Here is a 24711-nt window from a genome sequence, read left to right on the forward strand (position 1 = left end):
ACGGGCTGGCCTTGCCGGCAGCGCGCCGCAACAGGTTATTTTCTTTTCATGAGCCACCAGCACAACTACCACTGACCGCGGCGCGCCCAACACGCCGCGCCACTGCTAAACGCCCCCGTCCCCGTCGTTCGGAGCCGGGCAGGCGATACACGGCGCCGGACCAAAACAACACCGTCACAATCCAGGTCCGTCCCGCCCAGATCTTTGCGCTCTCTCTCTCTCTCTCTCTCTCTCTCTCTCTCTCTCTCTCTCTCTCTCTCTCAGCCAAAGCACCCACCGCGCCTTCGCAGCTGCAACAGCGTCCCTCCCGACGGCCGGCAACAGGTTGTCGCGTGCCGCGCCGCCGCCGTCGAGGACGTGTTGGGCGGACCGACTGCGTGCGGCATCCCTTTCCCCTCCCCCACCCTCTTATTGCCAGTCACACACACCTTTTTTACCTCCCCCGCCACCGCCACCCTCCCTTTCCACCCACACACACACATCTTTTTACCTTCCTCTCCCCAATTTTCTCTCCCGAGCCGAGCCACACTGGTAGGACAGACGCAAGCACCGACTTCAAAGAATAAACAACACACCGGTACACACACGCTTGCGTTTGCGCCGACGGGAACGCGACCACCACCACTACCACGTCGACGAGGACGGCGTCGACGGAGGACTCGCGGATGCCGCGGTTCTGGCGGCGACGCGCGTGTGCCGAGAGCGGCGTTAGCGGCGTGCGGCGTGGCCTCGGTGGCGGCGCCGGGCACCACGTCGGGGTGCGGCTGCCGGGCGGCTGCTCACTCCGCGGGGGTAGCGCGCCGAATGGCGAATGGCGGCCCGGCACCACGCCGACGGCGAGGGGAGGGGGGACCGGCGGCACGTGGTCACGCCGGGGGGGGGGGGGGCAGAGCCCCGGAGGGCGCAGGGCAGCGGCAGGAGGAGCAAAGGGGGGGGGGGGGCAAGAAGGAGCACGGCCATCGGAAATGGAAAATGACTGGCAAAAAGAAAGGCGAGTGGTGGCGTGGCCTCGGCGTGGCGGTGTCGCGGTCCTGGAGGGAAGGGACGGAAGGACGCCGACGTGAGGTGGGCTTCGATTCCAGGAAGGCCGGGCTAGGCTTGACGAAGCACACTGTAGAAGAGCTGGCTGGTGTGTGCACAGGCCACGTGCACTGTCAGTTGGTTCGTGTACTTAGCATACTGCTGTTTGTCGCGTACTGGCCATTATCATCATCGTCGTCGTCATCATTGTCAGCATCACAAGCACGCACACCGTTATTTGTCGTGAAACTGGCACTCACACTGTTACTTATTTTTGAACTTGGCCTTGAACGATTTTTCACAAAGCAATTCAATAATGCGAGTAGAGTATTCCGGTTCAAGAAACGACTTTTTTTGGGTGGTGGTGAAGCGTGGTAAAACATGTCGACGGTACGTACGAATATCGCGCTTCGCGCCCTATCCGCCCGCGTGTGTTTCCGCCAGACAGGCGTCCCACCGCGTCCCAGTGAGCGAAAGGTTCCAAGCCGTTCCCCGAGGCCGTAGCGCCGTCTGCTTGAATGCCGGCAAATGGTCGCAGCGCTTAGAGCGCCCACACACACATACACACACACACATATACACACACACATATACACACATACACATATACACGCGCACGCACAGAGACGCAGACAGACAGACAGACAGACAAACACACAGACACACAGGCACACACACACGAGCACCCACTCACACACATCCCTACTGCGCCCTCGAGCCACGGCGAGCAAGCCCATACCGAGCCAGCCAATAGCCACGGTTCGGTCCGATATGCTCGCCGGCAAAGCGTGCATCCGTGAATACACTGTAACACAATCCACAGCCACAGGCTAGGAGCGCTATGGGCGCGCTGGGCTCGTCCCGGGGGGGCATAGCGTCATTCGCGGACCACGTGACCAATTTCGGTCCACTCCTCGCACAGTGGGCCATAAGATGGGTGGAGGCGGCCAAAACTCTTGACGAGTTTCCAATTTTGTCGTTAAACAGGACTCGACTCAAACATGTGACCGCATCAATAGAATGTTCTCCGAACGCCGATTCCGGTGGGGTCACACGACGAAATTCTGGCTGACACACAAGTTTGCCTAGCCTAGCAGTGTTATCAAACCAAGTAGATGAAGGCATGCAAATACCATTATAGAAGCTTCGATAGCAGACTCGCCAACGGTCATTGTTTTCAAAAGGTGAAAATGCCGTGAACGATTTCATCCCACGTTGACGGTGACTTTATTTTTGTTTTCGCAGTGTCCGTCCGTCTAGCCGGCCGACCACGTTAAATCAGATGTGCACTTTTCTCGCGATAAATCCTCCAGCAGGCCGCCTCCGAACAGTGGCTTCCGTCTCTCTCGCACTCGCGGCGCGTCTCCGCAGCGGTGCGAGAGAGACGGGGCGACAATGCAGTTTCGGAATAGCTCCACAGCGAAAGAGGAAGGAAAAAGGTAAAAACGCGCAGGCGCTTCGAATGACGGCGGGGCGGGGCGGGGCGCTGGAGCGGAAGGCCGTAATGTTGGACGCCGAGCGGTGACGACGGCAGTGAAGCGACTCCGAACAGAGCTTTTGTTGCCCCGTCTCCCTCGCACCCTTTCGTGTCGCCGCATGAGTGCGAGAGAGACAGAGCGACGCCGTTCGGCCGGGCGGGGGCCCCGGGCCGGTGGCAGGCATAACGCTGGGCGCTCGCCAAGCCGGGGCCGGCCGGTCGGCCCGTGGGCCGGTACACAGCAATGCCCCCCGCGTGACCGCGCCGGGGCCGGCTTAGGCCGCCTAGGCCAGCGGTTCTCAACCTTAGGGTCGCGACCCCAAGTGGGGTCGCGAAAAAATTTTAAGGGGTCGCGGCGAGGTAGCTGGGGTCGTGTTTTGGGCCGATTTTAAGCAGCCACTGCGTCTGATCCGAGGCGGGCATTTTGCTCCCTCAACCGGCAATTGGTCTTTGAACCTTCCTTTAGCATGCCTTTGTTACGGAGTGTGATTATCAGTCTTAGTTTGGGAGCAGCATTGTCTCAAAGTTTACCAAAACGGTCAGAAATGTCTTTGAAAAATCGTGTTTTGGGCTGATTTTAAGCAGCCACTGCGTCTGATCCGAGGCGGTATTTCGTCCTCCTTCAACGGGCAATTGGTCTTTGGACCTTCTTTTAGCATGCCTTTGTTACGGAGTGTGATTATCGGTCTTAGTTTGGGAACAGTATTGTCTCAAAGTTGGCCGAAACGCTCAGAAATGTCTTTGAAAAATCGTTGTGCCTGTTTTGGTCAACTTTGAGACAATACTGCTCCCAAACTAAAACTGATAATCGCATTCCGTAACAGAGGCATGCTAAAGGAAGGTCCAAGGAACAATTGCCCGTTGAGGGAGCAAAATGCCCGCCTTGGATCAGACGCAGTGGCTGTTTAAAAAATCGACCCAAAACATGATTTTTTATAAGACATTTCTGAGCGTTTTGGCCAACTTTGAGACAATACTGCTCCCAAACTAAGACTGATAATCGCACTCCGTAACAGAGGCATGCTAAAGGAAGGTCCAAAGACCAATTGCCCGTTAAGGGAGCAAAATGCCCGCCTCGGATCAGACGCAGTGGCATGCTAAAGGAGGGGTCCCGTGGGGTCGCGAAACTTTTCCTGGGGGTCGCGGAAATTTTTGGCTACAAATTTGGGGTCGCGAGCCGAGAAAGGTTGAGAACCGCTGGCCTAGGCCGCCTAGGCCCGGCACATTCATTCCCAGAGTCGTTTTCGTCGCTTTGCCTCTTTCTCACTCCGGAGGACGTTCGGATGGGTGCGAGAGAGACAGAGCGCCACGACTCTCGGGAATCGCTGGAGGGCGGAAAAAACCCAGTCTTCATGGGCCCCGCGCCACCCCGGCGCCGGACCCCGGCCCCAAAAAGGGCAACGCAAGAACGGGGCGGGGGGAAACCCCGCCCCGCAAACTGTCCTCCCCAAAAGGGCCAATTTTTCTGCCCATTTGGGGCCACCCCCCCTGGAAGGGGGGGAAAAGAAAAAGGAAACCGGGGCCCCCCCGCGCAAAGCCCCCAAAATTGGCCTTTTCAGGGGGACCATTTTTTTTTTGGATAAAAGAAAGGAAAAACCGGGCGAAAAAAGGGGTAAAACCTCAAAAATAAAATTTTAGGGCCACCCGGAATTGGGTGGGGGAATGGGTTTGGGGGTTAAGGGAAAAAGGGGGTGGTTTTTTCCGGGGGGGGGGGGCAAGTTCTCTGGCGTTTATGCCACACGTGTTGCCTACAGGCGTTTTTGCCGGTTTTTGCCACCTGAATGTGACATGTGTTCAGATTTCGTACGATGAATGTGGGCAGTTGTTCCCCGGTCGTTGGTGAAAATGGTCGAGTAGCAAGATAAATGTGCTGTGTGTATTTTTTAAATACTGAACCCAGCAGGATTTATACGCGAAGACGACCCTAGCACCTCCCCCGCAAAACTTGTTCCGAGGCATGCTTCAGAGAAACAAAACAGGTCCCAAATGTAGTTTGGGCGCGCGCTTTGCTGCTGACATTGGCCCTTACCATACCTTGGCGAGGTGCACCGCAAGGGCCCCTCTCATCAGGCAGCCGTGTTCCTTGAGGGGTTTGTTCTTCTCGGCACACAGACAGAGAGACAGACAGACAGACAGACAGGCAGTACCCGTGCGCAACAAGCAGTGCTGGCAGCGGCTGGCTCATCCGGTGAGTGGAAACGTCGTGAACAAACAAAACCAAGAAAATAACAGCTTCTTCCAGAGACCGCCAGATTCGCCACGGGGCGCGGCTCGGGGCGCGGCCTGACAGCGTAGGCACACCGCGGGACGGGTTACAGTGTACCACGCGACACTGCACTGGAAGTCAAGCTGGCAGTCGAGCGGCGCTCCCACCGAATGCGACAACAAGCGACCTTTCCTCTGATGCTTCTGGACGGGGTCGGTGCAGCCGAGCGATTCCGGAGACCAGTGTTCGTCGCTGTGTCTCTCTCGCGCCGCAGCAGGCCGCCCCGCGAGTGCGAGCGAGACAGACTGAGCGCGACGATCGCCGGAAATCCCTCGCATCCGGCCGGTGAATCTCCGGCGAGGCGCGCGAGCAGCGAAAGCCCGACGAAACCCAGTCCCAAAAAACCATGGATTGCATGGGATCCCATGACACAAATCCCATGACAGCGCACTGAAATCCCATGAGACTGCGGTTCAGCACCATGGACAAGCGGCATGCCATGCAAAATGGAGGTCGTTTCCCATGGTGCAGGCCTAGCACCATGGGAGGACCTTCCCCATGATGTGAACTTTTCCATGGGTTCAGACTTCCCATGGGAAGGCAGTCCTGCTCGTGCGTTGAAGTCTTCGTCTAATTTTCAACTGTAGGTCATATCATGTCAACGGTGCCCTCCAGACAAAATATGATTGCAAAATCGGATGTAGCGTCAAAAGTTTAGGGGGTGACAGTTCACCTGGGAAATGAGTAAATCCAGATCAGGCACTGATCTCATCAGTTTGTACTCACAAGGGGCTCTGCCAAGGCAAGGAAGTGCTTCCCATGACTCACACTCCATGGTATTTTCCCCCATGAGTTGCAAGACACCATGAGAAGTTGTTCCAAAAATCACGGGGAATCGTTCCCATGGAAAGAATCGCCCCATGGCATCCCATGCACCGCCATGGCTCATGGGATGCCCCATGGTTTTTTTGGACTGGGAGCCTCGCGAAAGCCTCGCGAAAGCCTCGCGAAAGCCCCATCCACTTCAATCATTCCTTTCTGATTAGTCCCGGCGACGAACGCAACGCAAGCGTCGCCCGGCCACCGCCAGCCGGAATTATATTGATTCGGGAAGGATTCGGAGGGTTCGGGTTCCGAGTGGAGCCGACACCAACAACACGGAGGCGCGGCCCGGCCTTTGGCCGTCTTTGGCCGCCTTTGGCCCAGGGCAGGGAACGCAGGCAACCCGAGGCCGAGCCGAAACACTAGAGAGAGTCGGTCCGAGGACATATCATCTTCCCCGGCCGTCATAGCCTTGCACATTCCTTGGCACCGCCGCCGGCCCCGCCCCGCCCCGCCCCGCCCCGCGCCCTTGGCCCTGGGCTCGCCCCTGCGGTACAAGGCCCCACTGGAAATCTAGGAATGTGATGTCGCGGTACGTTCTCTTGCATATTGTTCCACATTCTTTGCGATGTGGTTGGGCGGTCCCAGCCAGCCCTTGCTCGGTGGGCCCGCGCGAGATTCACTTTTTAACCGCTTTAACCAATTTGAAAGGGTTCGAGTCATTGGCACGTACTCAGTACACTCACACGTTTAGAGCGAATCCCCCCCTCCCCCATGCAAATTTCTCATTCAAACGAACACGACGTCCCATTTACATGGTAAAACCACCTTCTGGGAATGAACGAAATTTGTGGGAATCCCATGGGATATGGATTAACCGTGTAGTGGCTAGTCTTTGGACACAGGCAGAGGCCACCACGGCTGGTTTTCCAAAGTCGCCGCGCGCCTGGAGGCCTGGAAGCGTGCAGTGCGAAACCTCGTTCGGTCACATAGTGGCAGGTTAGACCCCCTGGAAGGAGGGGGTGGGGTGGCAGAGGTCGCACGGAGGGTCCGAGATAAGGCCCCGCGTGACGGAGGGGGAGGATGAGGACGAGAGATACATCGGAAAGGATTTCGAGCACGCAGACGACGACGACGACGACCGCCGCCGGCGTCCACCACGGAGCGCCAGGGATTGCCTCAATCAGATCCTTCTTTTCCATTAACACATCTCGCGCTTCCTGAAAGGGGATCTTGTGGGGGACGGGGCAAGGAGGGGGAGGGGGGAGGGGGGGGGGGGCGGAAGAGGGGGAAGGGCGGCTTGCCGGAGCACGAAATGCAACGAACGGGCAGTCGAGTTATCAGCTCAGAAATGACAGCGGGGCTAGCGCTGCAGAAGACGAAGAAGAAGAAGAAGAAGAAGAAGAAGAAGAAGAAGAAGAAGAAGAAGAAAAGAGAGAGAGAGAGAGAGAGAGAGAGAGAGAGAGAGAGAGAGAGAGAGAGAGAGAGAGAGAGAGAGAAGGACCAGATAGGGAGATGATGTACCACGTGAAGGGGGCGGCGGCTGGCTGGCAGCTCCCAGGGGGCACCCCCCAAGCGGCGTCTTACGACCTTAGGACGTGCAAAGACGCGACGAAGAGGAGTGGGGTTGAGGAGAAAGAGAGAGATGGAGAGTGACAGAGAGGGGGGGGGAGATAGGGAAGGAAGAGGGAGTTCACCACAGAAATGTGATGACATTGAAGCGACATATGACGCGCCCCGGCCGGTGGCCGCTCCATCGGCGGCAAGTGAGCGAGTACACACACACACACACACCACACACACACACACACACGCGCACACACACACACAGTGTGTCAAGCACGTCGAGTAATTGGTTACGGCGGCCACCTCGCCACGGCGGCACCGCGGTGGCGGCCAAGGCGGCCGTGCGCCAAGCCAAACTCGATCAGCGCGCCGGGAATTAATTCCTCGTCGGGGCCATCTCCGCTCTGTCTCTCTCGCGCTGTCGCCCCCTGGCGGGGCGCCCCGGGGCACCCCGAGAGCGCGAGAGAGACAGAGCAACGAACGGGGGGACGCGGCCGAGGCGGCGGCAGCGCACAGTGGGCCAGAAGACCGGTGGAGGCGGCCAAAACTCTAGACGCGTTTTGAGCTCCAGAGTCGCTAAGCTGGACTCGAATCGAACGTGTGACCCCACCGATGGATTCCTCGTTCGGAGAGCAATCCGTTGATGGGATCACACGGTCGGTTCGAGTCCTATTTAGCGACTCTGGAGCTGGAAGCGCGTCTGGAGTTTTGGCCGCCTCCACTGGTCTTCTGGCCCACTGTGCGGCGCTGTTTGCCTCGGTTTGCCGTCCCCAGATACGAATGCCCGATGCCGCCGAACTTGCTTCCCTTCCCGCTCCACTCGACCCGCAGACCCGGATTCCGAGAGTCGTTTTCCTCGCTCCGTCTGTGTCGCACCTCTCAGGGACGCCCTGCGAGGGCGAGAGAGACGGCGAGCGGCGAAAACGACTCTCGGAATCGGTCTGCCGGGACTCGAGACTAAGCGATGGCGAAGCGCGAACCAGCGCAGATGGAGCGAGGCGCGACCCCGCCCCGCCCTGCCCCGCCCCGCCCCGCCCGGGCTGGCGCCTGGCGCCGCGCAAATAGAGGTATTGTAATTATGGTTATGCAGATGAGCATACCATCTCTGGGGCGGGGAGGGGCGGGGCGGGGAGGGGCGAGGTCCAAGTGGTGGCGGCGACTCCTCGCTGCTGGCAGCCTGCTGCTCCTGGAGGGAAGACCCAAGCCGCACAGTAGGCCAGGAAACCGGTGGAGGCGGCCAAAGACACATTTTGAGACCAGAGTCCAGAGACCAGAGTCACTCCCTCCACCAGAGTCAGACCAGAATCACTAATGTGACTCTAACCAAACGTGAGACCCCCACCAATAGATTCCTCGTTCGGAGAGCAATCCATTGGTGGGGTCACACGCCCGGTTCGAGTCCCATTTAGCGACTCTGGAGCTCAAAACGCGTCTAGTATTTTGGCCGCCTCCACCAGTCTTCTGGCCCACTGTGCGCGGCCCTGCCGCCCGCACTGGCACTGGCAGCGCCCTCGCGCGGCCGCCCCTCCAAGCTCTCGACTCGCGAAGACGGCTAGACGGCCACCGCGCTTGCTCGGCCCGCCGCCAGAGGGCGGGCACGTTCGCTTTGTTGCGGCGTCGCGGCGTCGCGGCCACCAGCAGGCTGATTCCGAGAGTCGTTTCCGTCGCTCTGTCTCTGTCGCACTCAGGGAGCGTCCCGCATAGGTGCGAGAGGGTGGACGAAAACGACTCTCAGTCCGTAGTGGACCATTACCAGTGCACCGTCCGAACAGTCCGAACGTGAGAGGCAAACGCTGCTCCTTTCATTAGCGGCTGACAGGAACAGGACCGGCAGGGCCACGGCCTATGCAACGGCCTCTGTCTCTCTCGCACCCTCACGGATCGCCCCATGAGTGCGAGAGAAACAGAGCGACTCCATTCGGAACCGGCCTGCTGGGCGGAGCCCATCTGATCCATCTAATCACACGCTGGACGAAGCGCGCGGCGCAGCGTGGCTCGGCTCGGCCCGGCTGCTGGACGGTAGAGACCTAGAGGCTGACGGAGAAGCGCGGGCGCCGTCGCGCGCTGCGGCTTAGGCAGCTAGGACTGAGGGCGTAACGCACGCCCCGCGAGTGCGAGAGAGACAGAGCGACGAAAGCAGAGCTCGGAATCATTCGGACGGTTCCAAGGACGGACGGACGACCAGAACACAGGGCTCCGACCATCCAGGGCATCGAAATGCCTGCAGGTCTTCAAAATGCGCGAACCTTTGATGTATGGGACGCCAAGAGGGATCCTGTGAAAAAGGGGGTGCGGGGTGGTGGGCGCTAGCTCCTCTGTCTTCCGCTCTCTGTCCCCGTTCAGGTGAGTGTGTGTGTGTGTGTGAGCGCGTGCGTGTAAGAGAGAGAGAGAGAGAGAGAGAGAGAGAGAGAGAGAGAGAGAGAGAGAGAGAGGGAGAGAGAAGAGGGGGAGGATGAGTAAGTTTGAGTGTGTGTGTGTGAGTGCGTACGCGCGCCCCGTGTGTGTGTGTGTGTGTGTGTGTGTGTGTGTTTGTGTGTGTGTGTGTGTGTGTGTTTGTTTGTTTGTGCGCCTGCCCGCTGTACGCCGCGCTACGCCCCTCCACGCCTTCCGCGCACCTGCACGCGAAAAGTCGTGCGGGCCCCGCGGCCCCGCGAGCAAAGGAAGCCGCACGCTAACCTTTAACAGTGCGTCGGTGGCGTGGCGGGGCGAACACGAGGCTGCTGCAATCAAGGTTAAAAGGCGAGCGGCAAACGCGGGATTGCCAACTTTTTATTTCGTTCGTTTAAAACAAAAAAAAATGGAGAGATAGAGGAAAAACAGGCGGAGTTGTCATGTGCTTTTTCAGTTGTACATTCGAGGCTGATTGCATCATCACAAGTTGCCTACACCTTTTGCGGAAGGGGAAAAAGGGGGGGGGGATCATACCACCCCCTCCCTTTTTTTTGGCGAACGCCACCGGAGCACGCGTCCATTGATTGGAACAATCAGCGAGCACGCCTTCAGCTCCTCTCTCGTTCTTCTCGTGCGTCCCGCCGTCGTCGTATCGTCGGGGCAGAAAGGCAGTACCAACATCCATTCAGCCCCGTCATTATTATTTTTCTTTTTTTTTGGTAAAGGGTGAAAAATTTCCAATTTGCGTCAATTTCTTTTCCTGTTACATAATTTTTTTATTTTTTCGTTTTCAAAGGTGAGCAGCAGGGCACGCAGTTGATCATGGGGGCCCGTTTTGGCTCCGTAGACTTCGCTCGCTCGTGTGTGTGCGTGTGTGTGTGTGTGTGGGGGGGGGGGAGTAGTATGTGTGTAAGTAGTGTAGGTGTACGTGTAGGTGTGTGTGTATGAGTGTCTGTGTGTGTGTGTGTGTGCGTGTGTCGGCACCCCCGCCACGTATGGCACACACACTGGCAGCCCGCTCACGCGCAGCGCACCAATCTTGCGGCCTGTTATCTACTCCGTCCACCTCCTCCCCCCCCCCTCCCCACACCTCACGTACGCCGCTCCCCCTCCCCTCCCCCTTTCTCCCCACATCCGACACTCAGGGGCGCCTCCTCGACGTCCAAACTCCTTCGGTTCGCGAAACGGCCGCCGCTGATGATGAGGGAGAACTATGTTGAAGACTGGCGTCCAAATTCAAACTCGATTAATTTATGCGTTCCCCGCCGTCCGAGTGCGAAGAGCGCTTTCGTCGCGCTGTCTCTCTCGCGCTCTTGGGCGCCCCGTGTTGGTGCGAGAGGGACAGCGCGACGAAAGCGGCCTTCGGAGCCAGCCCCCCCCCCCCCCCCCCCCCGGTCCGGCCGAGTCCGTCTCGTTAGCATTTGGTGGCGCCGTGGCACGCCGCCGAGGCGGAGCCTAGCCGCCGCAGAGTTCACAGAGTGGCCTGAATAATGGACCGAGCGGACACGACTGTTGGCACTTTTGCAGCGCAGCCGCGCGGTCCAGAAATACGGAAAACGGACCAAACTCATCAAGGTAGGAGGAGTCAGTGGCCGATCCAGGGGCATGGATTGCCCTCGCAAACTTACAAAGAAGAATCCATCTTGTGTTTGATTCCAGGCGCCTGACCAACCACTGCGGCCACGACCCTTACACGACACCTCCATCGCTGTAGCGCAACCAGTGCTGGATCCCGAGACGACCTGAGGGGGGCAAAGTGGGCCTTTTTGCCTGCTTACAGTACACTGTAACAGGAGTTAAGTGTGGCTTTTCCCCCATCAGGCCCAAGGGGAGGGGGGCAACTGTCCTTCCCTCCCCCTGGATCCCCCCGTTCGCATTGGGGGCTGCTCCGGCCGCCTGCGCGCGTCCCGACCGCGACGTGCCTGCCGCGCCGTTCCGAAGAGGCGTGTACCGCCGTCGCTCCGTCTCTCTCGCACCCCAGCGGGACGAGCCATGAGTGCGAGAGAGACGGAGCGACGAACGCGACTCTCGGAATCGGCCTGCAGCCGGAGTTGCCGGAGCCGCCCATCCGAGAGGAGCAGCAGCAGCCGGAGTCGGCGTCCCGGAGTCGGCGTCCCGGAGTCGGCGTCCCGGAGTCGGCGTCCCGGAGTCGGCGTCCCGGACCCGGCCCACGGCCCGGCCATGAGGCCCCGCCGACCCCGATCCACCGCGACGCGGCCACGCCCTCCTTCCAGCCGCCCAGCGCGCCCAGGCCCAGCCACCCCTACTCGAGGCATTCCGGGCATTCGTCGAGCGTAATTACGTTCGAGGCGCAGGGCCGGCAGACTGATTCCGAGAGTCGTCTTCGTCGCTCGCTGTCTCTGCGGCACCCGCACGGCGCGCCCCATGAGTGCGAGAGAGACAGAGCGACGAAAGCGACTCTCGGAATCGGCCTATGCTGCTGCGGATGCATGGGTAGCAGCACCGCAGGGCGTCCAGAAGCCAACGAACAGGAACAGAGATGTCACTTCCGTTGCAAACCGTAACCGCCGCCAACAGACCCCCCCCCCCTCTCTCTCTCTCTCTCTCTCTCATCGTCGCCGTTTCTGTCCCGGACAACCCCAGCTGCAGGCACAGAGTCGTACATACTGCAGGCGAGAGAGAGAGAGAGAGAGAGAGAGAGAGAGAGAGAGAGAGAGAGAGAGAGAGGTCCGATTGGGTTGGCTGTCTCTGTCGCACGCCGTCGACCCCGCGGCCTGCTAATGTCATTGACGAGGATGGCCACGCTCACAGCTGCGAGCTGCGGCGTGGGGCTGGGGCCTCCACTGGAAAAAGCGGGAAAGGGGGGCAATGGGGAGCGAAAGGGGACAGGGGGTGAGGGGGAGAGGAGGGAAGGTGGAGTGTAGGGGAAGGGGAGAGGGAGAAGGGGACGGGAGGTGGAGGAGGCAGCAGCGACTGATCGTCATCTTGGGACACCTGGGCCAGGAGGTCCACGAGGAGCATGGCGAGCATGGCGAGCATGGCGAGCAGGGCGTGGAGGGCGTGGTGGACGGCGCGGAGGGCCAATGGAGAGAGAGGACGGCTATGGCCCTTCTGGGAGGGCCGGCCAAGGGCCAAAGGCGCCAAAGGGCTCGGCGGAGAGAGGCGAGGCGTGGACGCCGCGAGGACGCCGCGAGGACATCAGGGGACGCCGAGAGTCGGCCGACGGGAAGGACAACAAAAAGAATAATGACACCAATCGGTCACACTGTTGGCTCGGCCGCTGCGGTTATAGTGTACGGCCAAACCTTTCAGCAACAGGCAGCCCGTTAAGAGAGGCCATGGAGAGGCAAGCCTTTCCATGGCGGTAAGGCAGAGGGCGCGAAGGCAACAGGCAGCCTGTTAGAGATGGCGCATCCCCCTGGTAACCGGCAACCCGTTAAAGAGGGCACCCAGGCAACAGGCAACCCGTTGTTAGAGAGGCCGTGGAGAGCGGTGGAGAGACACACGCGGAGTGTGACTCGTTAGAGAGGGCGCGGATGCCCGTGGAGGGGCACGCGACGGGGGTTTCTCTTCTCCACGACGTGACGTCATGGAGTGACGTCCAGTATGGTTGGGATTCCCAGACAGCTCCTGAAAAATCCACCCCTTTCTCCAGGGCGGGACCTGGAAATCTCAGGCGCCGCTTTCGCCGTAGCCGTGCCTGGCCTAGACGAGCCTAGACGAGCCTTGGCGTGCGTAGTCGTGCGTCGTCGTGCCTACTCGAGACTCCCCGCCCCTCACCCCTTCCCCATGGTCTCTCTTCGACTCTCCAAGTTGATCCTCCGTAATGAGCCCCGCAGTGGCGTAGCCAAGGCGAGGCAGGACAGCCCACCACACTGTCAGAAAAGACAAGTCAAATTTCAGGGAATAGAGTTTATTGGGTGCTCTCGTTGGACCAAATGAGCCAAATTATAGTCCATTGGGTGCTCCTTTACTTTACAGCGCACTGGATGCTGGATCGGAACGCCACGTAACAAAGCAGAGACTGCCCTTTAACGGGGCCCTGAAACAGCGCCTGAATCCCTGAAGAAAGCAACGTGGATGGGCGCGCCTTGCCCCCCCCCCCCCCCCCCCGGCCCCAGCCAAAAAAGGGCCAAGCCGAGAGGGTACGAGGGTAGCTTGCAGGCGCCGGCAGTGCTGCCAGAAGTCCGCCTGCTAACAAGAGAAATCTTTTTTCCCAGCAAGCGACTAATTTTCACTCCACCGTAAAACGAACATTCGTTTCGCGCGTTTTCCCTGTTGGCCCATTTTTTTTTTAAATCTCTTCTTGCTGTCTTGCAGGCAGACTCCCCCCTCCTCCTTTTTCCTCGCGGGTCTCGCGCTGTTTCTCTCGCTCTCACGGGCACCGCGCTGTCTGTCTTGATTAATTAATCGTCTCTGGTTGTCGAGCTTGGCTCGGCAGACTGATTCCGAGAGTCGTTTTCGTCGCTCTGTCTCTGTCGCACTCGCGGGGCGGCCCCGTAGCGGCGCGAGAGGGACAGAGCGACGAAGCGAGTCGGCTACCTACCCTCGGCCTTTCGGTGCCGTTTTCCGCCCCAACGATGTGGCCGAGGCCGAGACTGCAGTCCGAGCGTCGTCCCGTGGGGCGTCCCGTGTGGGTGCGAGAGAGACAGAGCGACGAAAGCGACTCCCGGAATCGGTCTGCTGGCCGAGACTGGCCGTGACGCCGAGCCCCGCGCCACGCCGGCAACGCGCACTGCACTGGAAACGAGGAGCTATAGCTCCGACGTGAACCACAATCATACTTTCAGCGGTGGGAAGCGGGGGCGGGGCCAGGCGGGGCAGTGGCAGTGGGCGCGCGGCGTGCAAACACACGCCACTGGAAAACGCTCACGTGTTCAATGGCAACGCAATGGCAACGTACACCGCGAGCGCCATGCGGGTAGGCAACCCTTCCAACGGCCTTCGGGCTGCCTACCAAGCAGGCTGTCTGTCTCTCTCGCACTCATGGGGCGCTCCCGATGGGTGCGAGAGAGACAGGGAGACCTTCCACTGTGCTGGACGCGTCAACGAGTCGCTGCAGGCTAATTCCGGACAGTCTCTCTCGCACTCATGGGGCGTCCCGTGCTGGTGCGAGAGAGACAGAGCGACGCGTGGAGGCAGTGTGGTGGCTCACTCACCTTCAGCGTCCTGTCCTTGCCGTAGGAGCCGCCGTCCCGGTCGCGGCACTGCGAGTGGATCTGCACGTTGGTCTGCATCTCGCTGAGGACGGCAAAAGAAACGCAGACTTAGTTCCCCACGGAAGCCAAAACGCGGACGGTTTTAATTTTCGACGTGTTTTGTTTTTCACCCCTTGCCGAAAGTGGCTCTTCTTTTGACCGTTAAAAACTACCCCTTACCCCTTCCACATGGCCAAGGGGACGTGGGGGCCGGTGCAGACGGGCGGACTTTCGATGTAGAGGGTCACAAAAAGAGACACATTTGGCTGGCTCGATTACACCAAGATGGATTCCTTTCGGCCAACTCCTCTCACATTTAATGTATAAAGCGTAACGTTACGCCCCCCCCCCGTTTTTTCATGTTTTGCAGTGTGACGCAGGCCAGGGTCCCCCTTCAGTGCGTGACGTCATTGATGATCGTTCACCGTGTTCATCGTGTTCTGCAGAGCGTCTCGTCGCTCTGTCTCTCTCGCACCCGTGAGGCAGCGCCCGGCAGCCGTGAGTGCGAGAGAGACAGAGCGACAACGATGTGTGTGTGGAACGTGTGGAATCAGTCGGCAGGATGAACCTTGTCTGTCTGCGTCTGCGCCACTCGAAGTTGAAGTCACAGGCGTCCGAAACTCCAACGGCAACTTGATCGGTCGTGTGTTGCTTTTACAGTGGGTTTGCTGCTCGCTGCGCGGCGCTGCGCGGCGCTGCGCGGGACGGGACGGGGTTCGCTTAGAGAGCCGCGGCCGGCTGCCGGCTCAGCATCCACCCACACGTCACGAACGCGGACCGGGCGGACACTCGCGAGACTGCACCGAGACGGCACGGTGCATAGCGGAATCGCGAATCTCTCTCACGGCACGGCAGGCGGGTACGAGGCGACAAACTCGTCGGCAAGGCGCACTGCGTCCATGTGACTCGCAGTGGCCTAGCTCGTCGAGGCTCGTCGCCGCGCCGGTCCGGCCTCGCAGTCTCGCAGCGGAAGGCAGGAGGCGTGCGGAGCGACGCTGGAACCCCCCGCCGCCCCCCGCCCCCACTCCCTTGCCCCCTCCCCACCCCGCCGCTATCGCCGCGCCGCTTTCCACCAACAGAAACAGGAAACGAAATCATTTCATTGGCGTCGAAAAAGCAAAGCTGGGTCGTTTCGCGTCTGCAGCTGATTTTCTGAGGAAACGGCCTCTGTTTCCCTGAGCATCGTCGAGTTTGAGGAGTTCAACTGACTTGCCAATCCGCCATACTGGCAAGAAGGACTAGTCTCGCTGCGCGTCCACCGAATACGAATGTGACCAGTGGTCCCTGAAGTTTGGCGTCTTATTGCGGTAAACTTCGTTGTTGGGCGACGGAGACTTCGGCAGCTGGCACCAGCATCGCAATCGCGTGCATGTTTGTTGTTCATCATTGATCAGGTTAGTGGAGGATTTGACTTCGCCTTTGACAAACTTTGAGTTTTAAAAATTATAGTTCTCTCGTGGCGGAAACTGTCTGTTGTCAACGAATGTGCAGTTTCGAAACATTGTGTTGGGGGGAGAAGGTATTTACAGCACGAAGCAGTTACTGTGGGAGTCCGGTTTGCCAAGGCTCATGAACTGAAAAAGTTTTCTTTTACCCAATTCCGTGAAAGTCTCTCTAGCACGGAAAGTTTCTCAGTGTGTCGTATTAACTACCACCACATTCTGGTCTATTCAGTATGCTGTGGTTCTACCCTCATCACATAACACAATTGATAACTGTGCCTTTTCATCCTGTGGTGTTTGCCATCATCGTGCATGTGTTTCAAAATATTCTTAAGCAGGAGGGCGGAAGAATCATGTTTCACCTTAGAAGTTATCCAGTCATGGTCCATGACATATGCTCTCTAACTTTATTTCATCCACTGCTTACAAGTTTCTTTCTTTCTCTCTTTCCTTTACTGTATCTATTATTACAGCTACCCTCTTAACTATCATTACATAAGCAATAATTCTATTAGACTTTTTTCTTCTTTCTACCAGTATTCTGAGTGAGTGAATAAAAAATGGCGATGGACTTTCCGGCATCTTCGGATGTCATGATAATCGGTGGAAATTCCCATCCCGAACTTGCCAACCTAATTGCAAGGTAAACATTCTTGTTTGTATTCTTAAATGTACTTTTTTTAAAAATTCAGCAATCTTTATGTTTACTTATTATCTCCTGCTTCTTTCAGTCGCCTGAATGTAAAAGCTGGGGATGCATCTGTCTACCATAAAACAAACCGAGAGACTATGGTTGAAATTGGTGATTCCGTTCGTGGTAAAGACATCTACATTATCCAGACTGGAACAAAGTAAGAGTCTGAGCCTTTTAGGATCAAGGTTGTTGGTTCAGCTTTGTTGTCATTGAGATAAATTTTGCTTCTGCTTGCTGTAGGGATGTGAACAACAATATAATGGAGCTTCTGATCATGGCATATGCCTGCAAAACATCATCAGCAAGAAGTATTGTTGGAGTTATTCCATACCTACCATATAGTAAGCAATGTACGTATATCATCAGTCAAATGTCTTGCCTCTCCTCTTCATTTAACTTATTTAATTAAGATATGTAATGTGTTCAATATTGAAAATTTATTGTTGTAAACATGATTATTTTTAACTGCTGATCTTTGTGTTTTACAATGTCAGTGTATATTGATCTTCACATCATCTCATCTTCTTTCAATTTTTTTGTTAGGTAAAATGCGCAAACGCGGTTGCATTGTATCTAAGCTTCTTGCGCAGATGATGTGCAAATCAGGCCTCTCCCACGTAATAACAATGGATTTGCATCAAAAAGAAATTCAGGGATTTTTCAACTGCCCTGTTGATAACCTGAGAGCTTCTCCATTTTTGCTGCAGTATATTCAAGAGTGTGTGAGTAATTACCCAGGTTGTCATGGTAATGAAAGTCTTTATCTCCATGTGGTGTCCTAATACTTTGCCCTCTCTTCTAGATCCCTGATTACCGCAATGCAGTTATTGTTGCCCGCAACCCTGGCTCTGCAAAGAAAGCAACTTCTTATGCTGAACGGCTTCGTCTTGGGATAGCTGTCATTCATGGCGAACAGAAAGAATCCGAATCTGATATGGTCGATGGTCGCTATTCCCCTCCAACTTTACCTCGATCTCGTACCATGGATGTGAGTAATGGAGTACCTGTGCATCCAGCAAAAGAAAAGCCACCAATCAATGTAGTTGGTGATGTGGGGGGACGCATCGCTATCATGGTTGTAAGTTATCAGTTATTCATAGTATGCTATTTACATTCACTATTTCATTTTGTGCCAACATTTAAACCATTTTATTTTCAGGATGACATGGTAGATGATGTAGCTTCTTTTGTAGCTGCTGCTGAAGTTTTGAAAGAACGTGGGGCCTACAAAATTTATGTTTTGGCTACTCATGGACTGCTTTCATCAGATGCTCCCCGTCTCATTGAAGATTCTCCCATTGATGAGGTAACTGAAACTTTGAATAAGATTGCCCTGGAACCTACCGGTATCTATTCATTCTGTTCTCTCCCCTGTCTAACACTTTTGCCATTTTCAGGTTGTTGTAACAAATACCATTCCTCACGAGCTCCAAAAGATGCAGTGCCATAAAATTAAAACTGTTGACATCAGTGTAATGTTGTCTGAAGCAATCCGTAGAATTCACAATAAGGAATCCATGTCATACCTTTTTAAGAATGTGACCCTCGAGGACTAACTCAAGTATTGTTTCTGCCATTTATGTGTACGTAGAAGATAGATTACACATTATTCTTATCTTGGCTTTCACCTGATAGAATGAAAGAAAATAATCTCTTTTCACCTGTGGTGTGAGTCATCCATGTATTTTTTTTTTGTTTTTGCTAAGTTACCTTGGTTTTGGGTATTATTGAACTGTATTATCTGCTGAGAATCAGAAATCATACAAGTATTAATTAATGTCTTCTGTTTTTTCATGTTTGTAGAAACCCCTTTGCTTAAGCTTCTGTCATTGGTAGTTGATTTTTTTCTTGTTTCTTTCATAACTTTACTGTTATTCAGCTTCATTCCTTTTAGTTAAGAGGTACTTGGGTTTTCACTTCCAGTCTAAATTTGTGAGTCACTTGTTTTTTGTTAAGTTTAAAGTCAATTTTTCTCTCCCAGTCCATTTTATGAAAATCCCATGCTTGTTTGTTTTCGAAAGTTACCATGTTGGGTTTACTCTATTCAAGTGCCCCTATATTTTTATGACATATCAAAATTTGGGACAAGGTCTGGGGGCCAACCCTGTTTCCTCCCAGTGTCTAACATAACACTCCCCTTCTTCCACATGTTTTGTGAGAATTTCTTCGTTTCTTAGTCAGCAATGTTTTTAGTTCTAAGCCCGAATGCAGTACATGTATTTAGACATACCAAAATGTAGACAAAATAATTTTGTCAGATGTAGTTATGAGCTAGTACTGTGGACTTTTATTATTAATTCAATATTTTACCTGTGATGATTTTCATGGAATCATTGTAATTTTATGAATGTTAATTACATTTGAACAGAAACCTTTCTCTGTTTTGTTTGCACTGTCATACATTAATTTCCTCAATGATTAATTTAGACTGCATCATTTTTAGTGTAGTCCATACCTTTTATCATGAATTGTGCATTGATTTGGTATCAATCAGTAAACTCCGCCACAGTTCACAGTTCTTTCAATTTGAACCAAATAAGTACAAGCAGAACCATTGGACCACTAGACTTATTTTCAGAAAAGTGATCAACATTTTGCACTGCAGGAGAGAAATTGTTTAAAGTTATTACTTATAAAGTCCTCACTGTATTTGTTTCAAAGTTATTTATGGCTAGGTGAAAAATGGACCTAGGGTCTTTCCTCCTTTGGCTTGTGTTGGATAAATTAGTGAAGCACAAGCACTAACTTCTCTCCCTCTTTTTTTTTGTAACCTGGCCATCAAAGTTGTGTGGTAATTGTCCCCATAGATCTCTCTTGAGCCATTATTTTTAAAGCAAAGCCAGTCTTCACTATAAGAGTCAAATAGTGTTTTAAAATAAAATTTTATGGCTGTGGCCTATATAAAGACATGTAATGTTCTGATGTATAATAAAGTTTTACTATAAAATTATAACTTTGGGTATATTCCTTTTCCTCTGTGTGGAAACAGAAAGATTAACATTTTTAAAAAAATTAGTTGACCCCACAATGGGTTGGTCGTTCTCAAGCCTAGAGCAGAGGGTCCTTGCACCACCAGTTTAAGTTTAGGCACATGATCTCTGTGTGTCGTTGGCTCAGGGCGCAGAGGCAGCGGCCGCCTCGAACTGGGACCTGGATTTGCGTCCCAGGGACGTTGACCACTTAAATGCGGTAGCAGTCTAAGTTTGGGCAGACCGGTGTCAGCATAGTCATTTGAGCCAGTTGAGGTCGGTTTCAGCATAAAATAAAATGGATGAGGTGTAAATAAGAAGCAAAGTATTATTGGTACAATTTTAAAAATCATAAGATTAAGTTTATTTAACAATGAAGATTTGTACAGTGCAATCGACCAAAAAGGCTTATAAATAAGACTTGGGTATTTAAAGTGGATAATTAAGCATGACATCTTGACGAGCAAGTTCAAGCAACATAGGATCATCGAAGAATTTGTTAATGGACACGTCTTCACTTAGACCCTTGCGTCTTCTAGTTTTGATCATGAATTCTCGGGCGAGATGAGTAGCTGGCTGAGGTTCCAGAGGACGAATGACGATACTTTTATCCAGGGGATCCCCAGGTACAATCTAGAAACAAGTAAAAAGAATATAGAGAGAAGGTAAAATCACATTTTTAAATTATTTTTTTGCCAATGCTTTAACTACTGTAGATGTTTTTTTTTTTTTTTTTTGTTTTTTTTTTTAATTTTAAATTCTTTGCATACCTGCCAATGATGGAAGACAGACAAGCAGAATGCTTGTCCCTGAGTGTGTGTCCTCAAGTCTGTCTCAAATCCAAATGAATCAATTGCTGGGATGAATGCCTTAATGGTATACAGTGGAGATCCTGGTACAGGTGCATCTTGAGTGACGTGCCCTCTATAAGTGCAAACGTAATATTAGTACAAGTTGAAGTAGATGACAAATGATGTTTGTCCAATGTTTGTTGCATATTTTTTTGCTCTCCCATTTGAACTTACCTTCTCTTGGCCAGAACTGTGTAAACAGCGGACACACAGTCTGCAGGCGCCTGTACCTCCACAAAGAGGTATGGCTCCATAAGACGGGGTGTGGCCATGAGGAACGCAGAATATGCAACTCTACGGGCAGTGGGGATAACCTGACCACCTCCCCTATGCAAAGGCTCATTAGCAATAACTGCATCCAAAATTTTAAATTTGACATTCCTGATAGGCTCTTCACAGAGAGGTCCTTCCCTTGTACCCCATTGGAAACCCTGCAAATCAATAATCAAAGTCAGGACTCTGCCACAGCTAAAATAAGTGCATTTATTGATGAATTGTTTGCATTACCTGCACAATGGAGTCTTTCACCGAATTAAGAAGACTCTTGTCAACTTCAGAGGGCAATGTGTCATCAACAAGAATATTTGGGCCAGTAGTGTCTGGACCAAAGGCCCAAATGGAACGGGCAGCAAGAAGATCCCAGTCATATTTTGTTTGGAAAAATTCACCCAGTCTCTTCCTATTTATTTCACAGAGAGATACCAAATAAGTAGTATTATATTTGAATAAATAAGTACAGGTGCTGGCTGAGATGGACATGTAAAAAGCAGAGTAAATGTAAAATACTTACTTATTCCAAGATATATGTACAACCTCATTTTCAATGTCCTCTGCCAGCCCCTTTTCTAAGGGCTCTGCAATCATAGTTAATTTGTTCCGTTTGTTCGGTGTTTCAGCAAAACATTTAAGGGAAGATGTTTCAACCACCGTTTCACAGAAAGCTACAACTGGATCTGCCACTTTAATATCTGCAAAAGTAATAACAATTGCTTAGCTTCTAAATAAACCAATGAAAGGGAAATTAAATCTAAAGTAATAAGAGTGTATTGTGATTTCAAAACAAATGTTACTGACCAATTTCAGAATACATTTTTCTCAAGTCGTGCATAGCGCAGTCCAGGTACAGTTCACCTGTTCCGAGAACAACATGCTCCCCAGACTCTTCAACTCTGGTCGATAGCAGAGGATAAGATTTGTTCACTTTACGTAGTCCATCTAACATTTTAGGCAATTCTGAGGGGTTGACTGGCTCAACTGAACAAAAAAATTAAAACAGATGTAAGCAGATACCTAATCATCATAAATTAAATGGCACATCAGAATGTGTAGATTCAAAAATGATTCTGGATATAAATTTAAAAGCTTACCTGCAATCTTTATTACTGATTGAGTGTTGAATTTAAGTGGTCTGAAGATAAATAAATCATCAACTGTTGATGTGTCTGTGATGGTGGCTGTTTTGACTATGGGTTGGTCAATTCCTTCAATAAGTACCCAATTGCCAGCTGGTACGCGATTGACTTCAATTTTGTAGCGAGCCTCGTAAATCCAGAGTCTGCCAACATTTAGGATTCTAGAATCCTCTTCGTCTTGGAGACTGTAGTTTTCACCCAGGACCCTAACTTCTTGACCAGCATGAAGTGTACCACTGAGAACCCGACCAAGAACCACAAAGGATGTGCAATCTTCAGTTGGGTACATTTTTGTACTGTGAACCATTAAGCGACCCTGAAAAAATAGAAAATGAAAATTTAATTCATGAAAAGTAAATTGATGGAAAGCAAAGAGGATAATAAAAAATGACTTACTTCAGGATCACATCCACACATATCATCACCAAGATCCGACTCCACTGGACCAGTATAAACATGCTGTACTTTAGTACGAGCATTGTCAGCAGGAGAAGGTATATGTTCCACACACATTTCAACAAAGCCACTGAAGTCCTTCAGAAATCTGCCACAGATCATTCGAAGGAGGGGACGAATATTTATCTTCATTTCGTCACGAGAGAGACGAATACCCAGTTCTTCAAGAGCATCAGCCAAAGTTGAGTCAACATCTCCAACAACCTGTGAGTTGCAATAGAATCATAAGAAATCGCTTGGGCACTAATATTTCCAGTAGGTTACGAAGGATTACCTGGGCAAATAACTTGTACAGCGGTTCCAAAATAAACTCAACAAAGCTGCGTTGAGCTGACCCATGAGGTGATTTCTTAGAGAACTTGCGGGTTTTGCTGTTGAAATACATGTCACCCCAAAGACGTCTGGCAAATTCTTTTACATTTACTTGAGGATAAGTCTGAGCATATATGTTTGCAAAAGATTTTAGGGTAAAACAAACTCCATATTGTGCGCTTGCAAAACAGACATTTCCAAGAATAGGTGACACAAAAATGGGATTTTCTTCCTCTGAATAGAGACCCAAGAGACCATTGACTTCTTCAATAATTTGCCTCAACTTGTAATAGGCATCTTGAGGAGGAAGCTTAAGTTCAAGCATCAAGCGATCAATTTTGTTTATACATAGAGTAATGGCCAGTTTTTCATGAACAGCGTGTTTGATCAGCCGTTCTGTATTAAGCATGACGCCTTCAGCAGCATCAACAAACACAACAACACCATCAGATATTCTCATGGCAGCAGAAACTTCATCAGAGAAATTGACATGTCCAGGTGAATCAAGCACATTGAAAAGATGTGACTTGGATCTAATGTCAGGCAAAACGAGTGTCACAGGCATGGACTTAATGCTGACACCTCGCTCTTGTTCAGTGAAAAGTGTATCAGTATAACGCAGATTTCTTTCTTCATTAGTGACTAGAGCAGGGTGAGTTTGTTGCATCAGGCAGTCAACAAATGTGGTTTTACCATGGTGAAGATGGCCAACCAGGGCAACATTCCGAATTAGAGTAGGTGTGTCCATAAGATCAGCAAGGAACCTGTTTTGGGACATTTAAGATTGAGTGTTAAATTGAAGTATATGATTGACAATGAAAATATTACAGTTTAAGTTAAGGCATCAATGAAGTGTTTCGGAGACTACTCACTCCATGCTGTAGACAGTGTCTGGCAGTTGCTGTTCTTTCACTTGGAATTTGTGCTCCTTCACTGGTGCTATCAGTGGAGTCGTCAGTGCCTGAGTGTCCTCTTCTTGTACTATAGTTTCTACTTCAGGACCAAAGACATCTGCTGCAGATGGATAATACTGCTTGTCCTCATGGAGTACAACAGCCATGGGAGCGACATCCATGTCTGCATCTCCATCGTCATTGGCATCATCCTGGATAGAAATTCAGAGGCAGATCAGAATTAGAAAAAGATTAACAACGATTTATTTAAAAAGAAATTTTACAAATAAAAGTGTTAGAAGGGCAACACTGAGAAAAACCGCGACCAAAATAAATTCTCTACACAAAAACTCACATCGTAATCTTGATCTTGATCAACATCCCGACCGGCATAACTTTCTTCTTCCTCGTCGTCAGACTCAAGCTCCGGCCCGATGTAGTTTCCGAACTCATCATACAAGTCAGCGTCCATTTCTCCGGCTAATTTGTCACAATAAATAGAAAACAGTGGGTTGAGTGTTTAGTGGTGATGCCGGCATGAGAGGTTAGAACTTCAGTTTGCAGAAGCCATAGTGAAGGGGCAGAACAATACAGGTACCTTGAGAATGGATACGCGAGTTGTATCAAGTTCTTTCGTCAAAGTATCCACGAACTTCACTTAGAGCATTCAAAAATAAGGGAAGCAATAACACAACCTCCAGTGGCTGAAAACGAACGCCGAACGCGCGTGTTTTTGTCCTGAGAATAGTAGACGGCGCTGCAGCGCAGCGTGCCTATAACGTTTGACGCTTTATGTGCAGCTGCTATATATTTGCACGGTTTGAGTTTTTGTACAGCGGGTTGCTCGCCTGCTCGCCCCGCAGGCGCTGGTCATTCCACCCATTGAAATCGGAAATTCTGCAGTTGGTGTGAGTATTCAATCCAGAATTTATCTCTGTTCAGTCTTGCACATTGTAGTTTATTCTCGATGTACTGGATGTACTATTCATTGAGTGCAAGATAGTTGTCTTGTTTTATAACTTTTGGCTCTTCCGACGGCCC

At 52.3% G+C, this 24711-nt stretch overlaps 2 protein-coding genes across 3 annotated transcripts; one reads left to right on the plus strand and one right to left on the minus strand.

Annotated features, from left to right (window-relative positions):
• The first annotated feature begins 15877 nt into the window (after nt 1–15877).
• Nucleotides 15878–19153, plus strand: LOC117645944 (phosphoribosyl pyrophosphate synthase-associated protein 2). 2 transcript variants are annotated; one of them, XM_034386515.1, is made up of 8 exons: nt 15878–16035; nt 16621–16726; nt 16815–16934; nt 17018–17127; nt 17321–17499; nt 17580–17855; nt 17937–18083; nt 18175–19153. In XM_034386515.1, exons 2-8 carry the CDS (start codon nt 16644–16646, stop codon nt 18331–18333), a joined length of 1074 nt encoding a protein of 357 aa, XP_034242406.1. In that variant the 5' UTR covers nt 15878–16035; nt 16621–16643; the 3' UTR covers nt 18334–19153. The 2 variants fall into 2 exon arrangements, with proteins under 2 accessions (XP_034242406.1, XP_034242405.1); XM_034386514.1 differs by having other exon boundaries at nt 16026–16160; nt 18175–18333.
• Nucleotides 19154–20074: 921 nt separating this feature from the next.
• LOC117645942 (116 kDa U5 small nuclear ribonucleoprotein component) lies at nt 20075–24432 on the minus strand. The gene is made up of 12 exons (XM_034386513.1): nt 24269–24432; nt 24026–24150; nt 23650–23882; nt 22740–23541; nt 22406–22669; nt 21965–22325; nt 21672–21851; nt 21388–21565; nt 21105–21276; nt 20772–21028; nt 20517–20670; nt 20075–20379 (listed from the first exon to the last, which is right to left on the minus strand). The coding sequence occupies exons 2-12, from the start codon at nt 24140–24142 to the stop codon at nt 20176–20178; spliced, it is 2922 nt and encodes a 973-aa protein (XP_034242404.1). The 5' UTR covers nt 24143–24150; nt 24269–24432; the 3' UTR covers nt 20075–20175.
• Nucleotides 24433–24711: the final 279 nt, after the last annotated feature.

The sequence above is a fragment of the Thrips palmi genome, unplaced genomic scaffold, assembly GCF_012932325.1.
Source record: "Thrips palmi isolate BJ-2018 unplaced genomic scaffold, TpBJ-2018v1 HiC_scaffold_19, whole genome shotgun sequence".
NCBI lineage: Eukaryota > Metazoa > Arthropoda > Insecta > Thysanoptera > Thripidae > Thrips > Thrips palmi.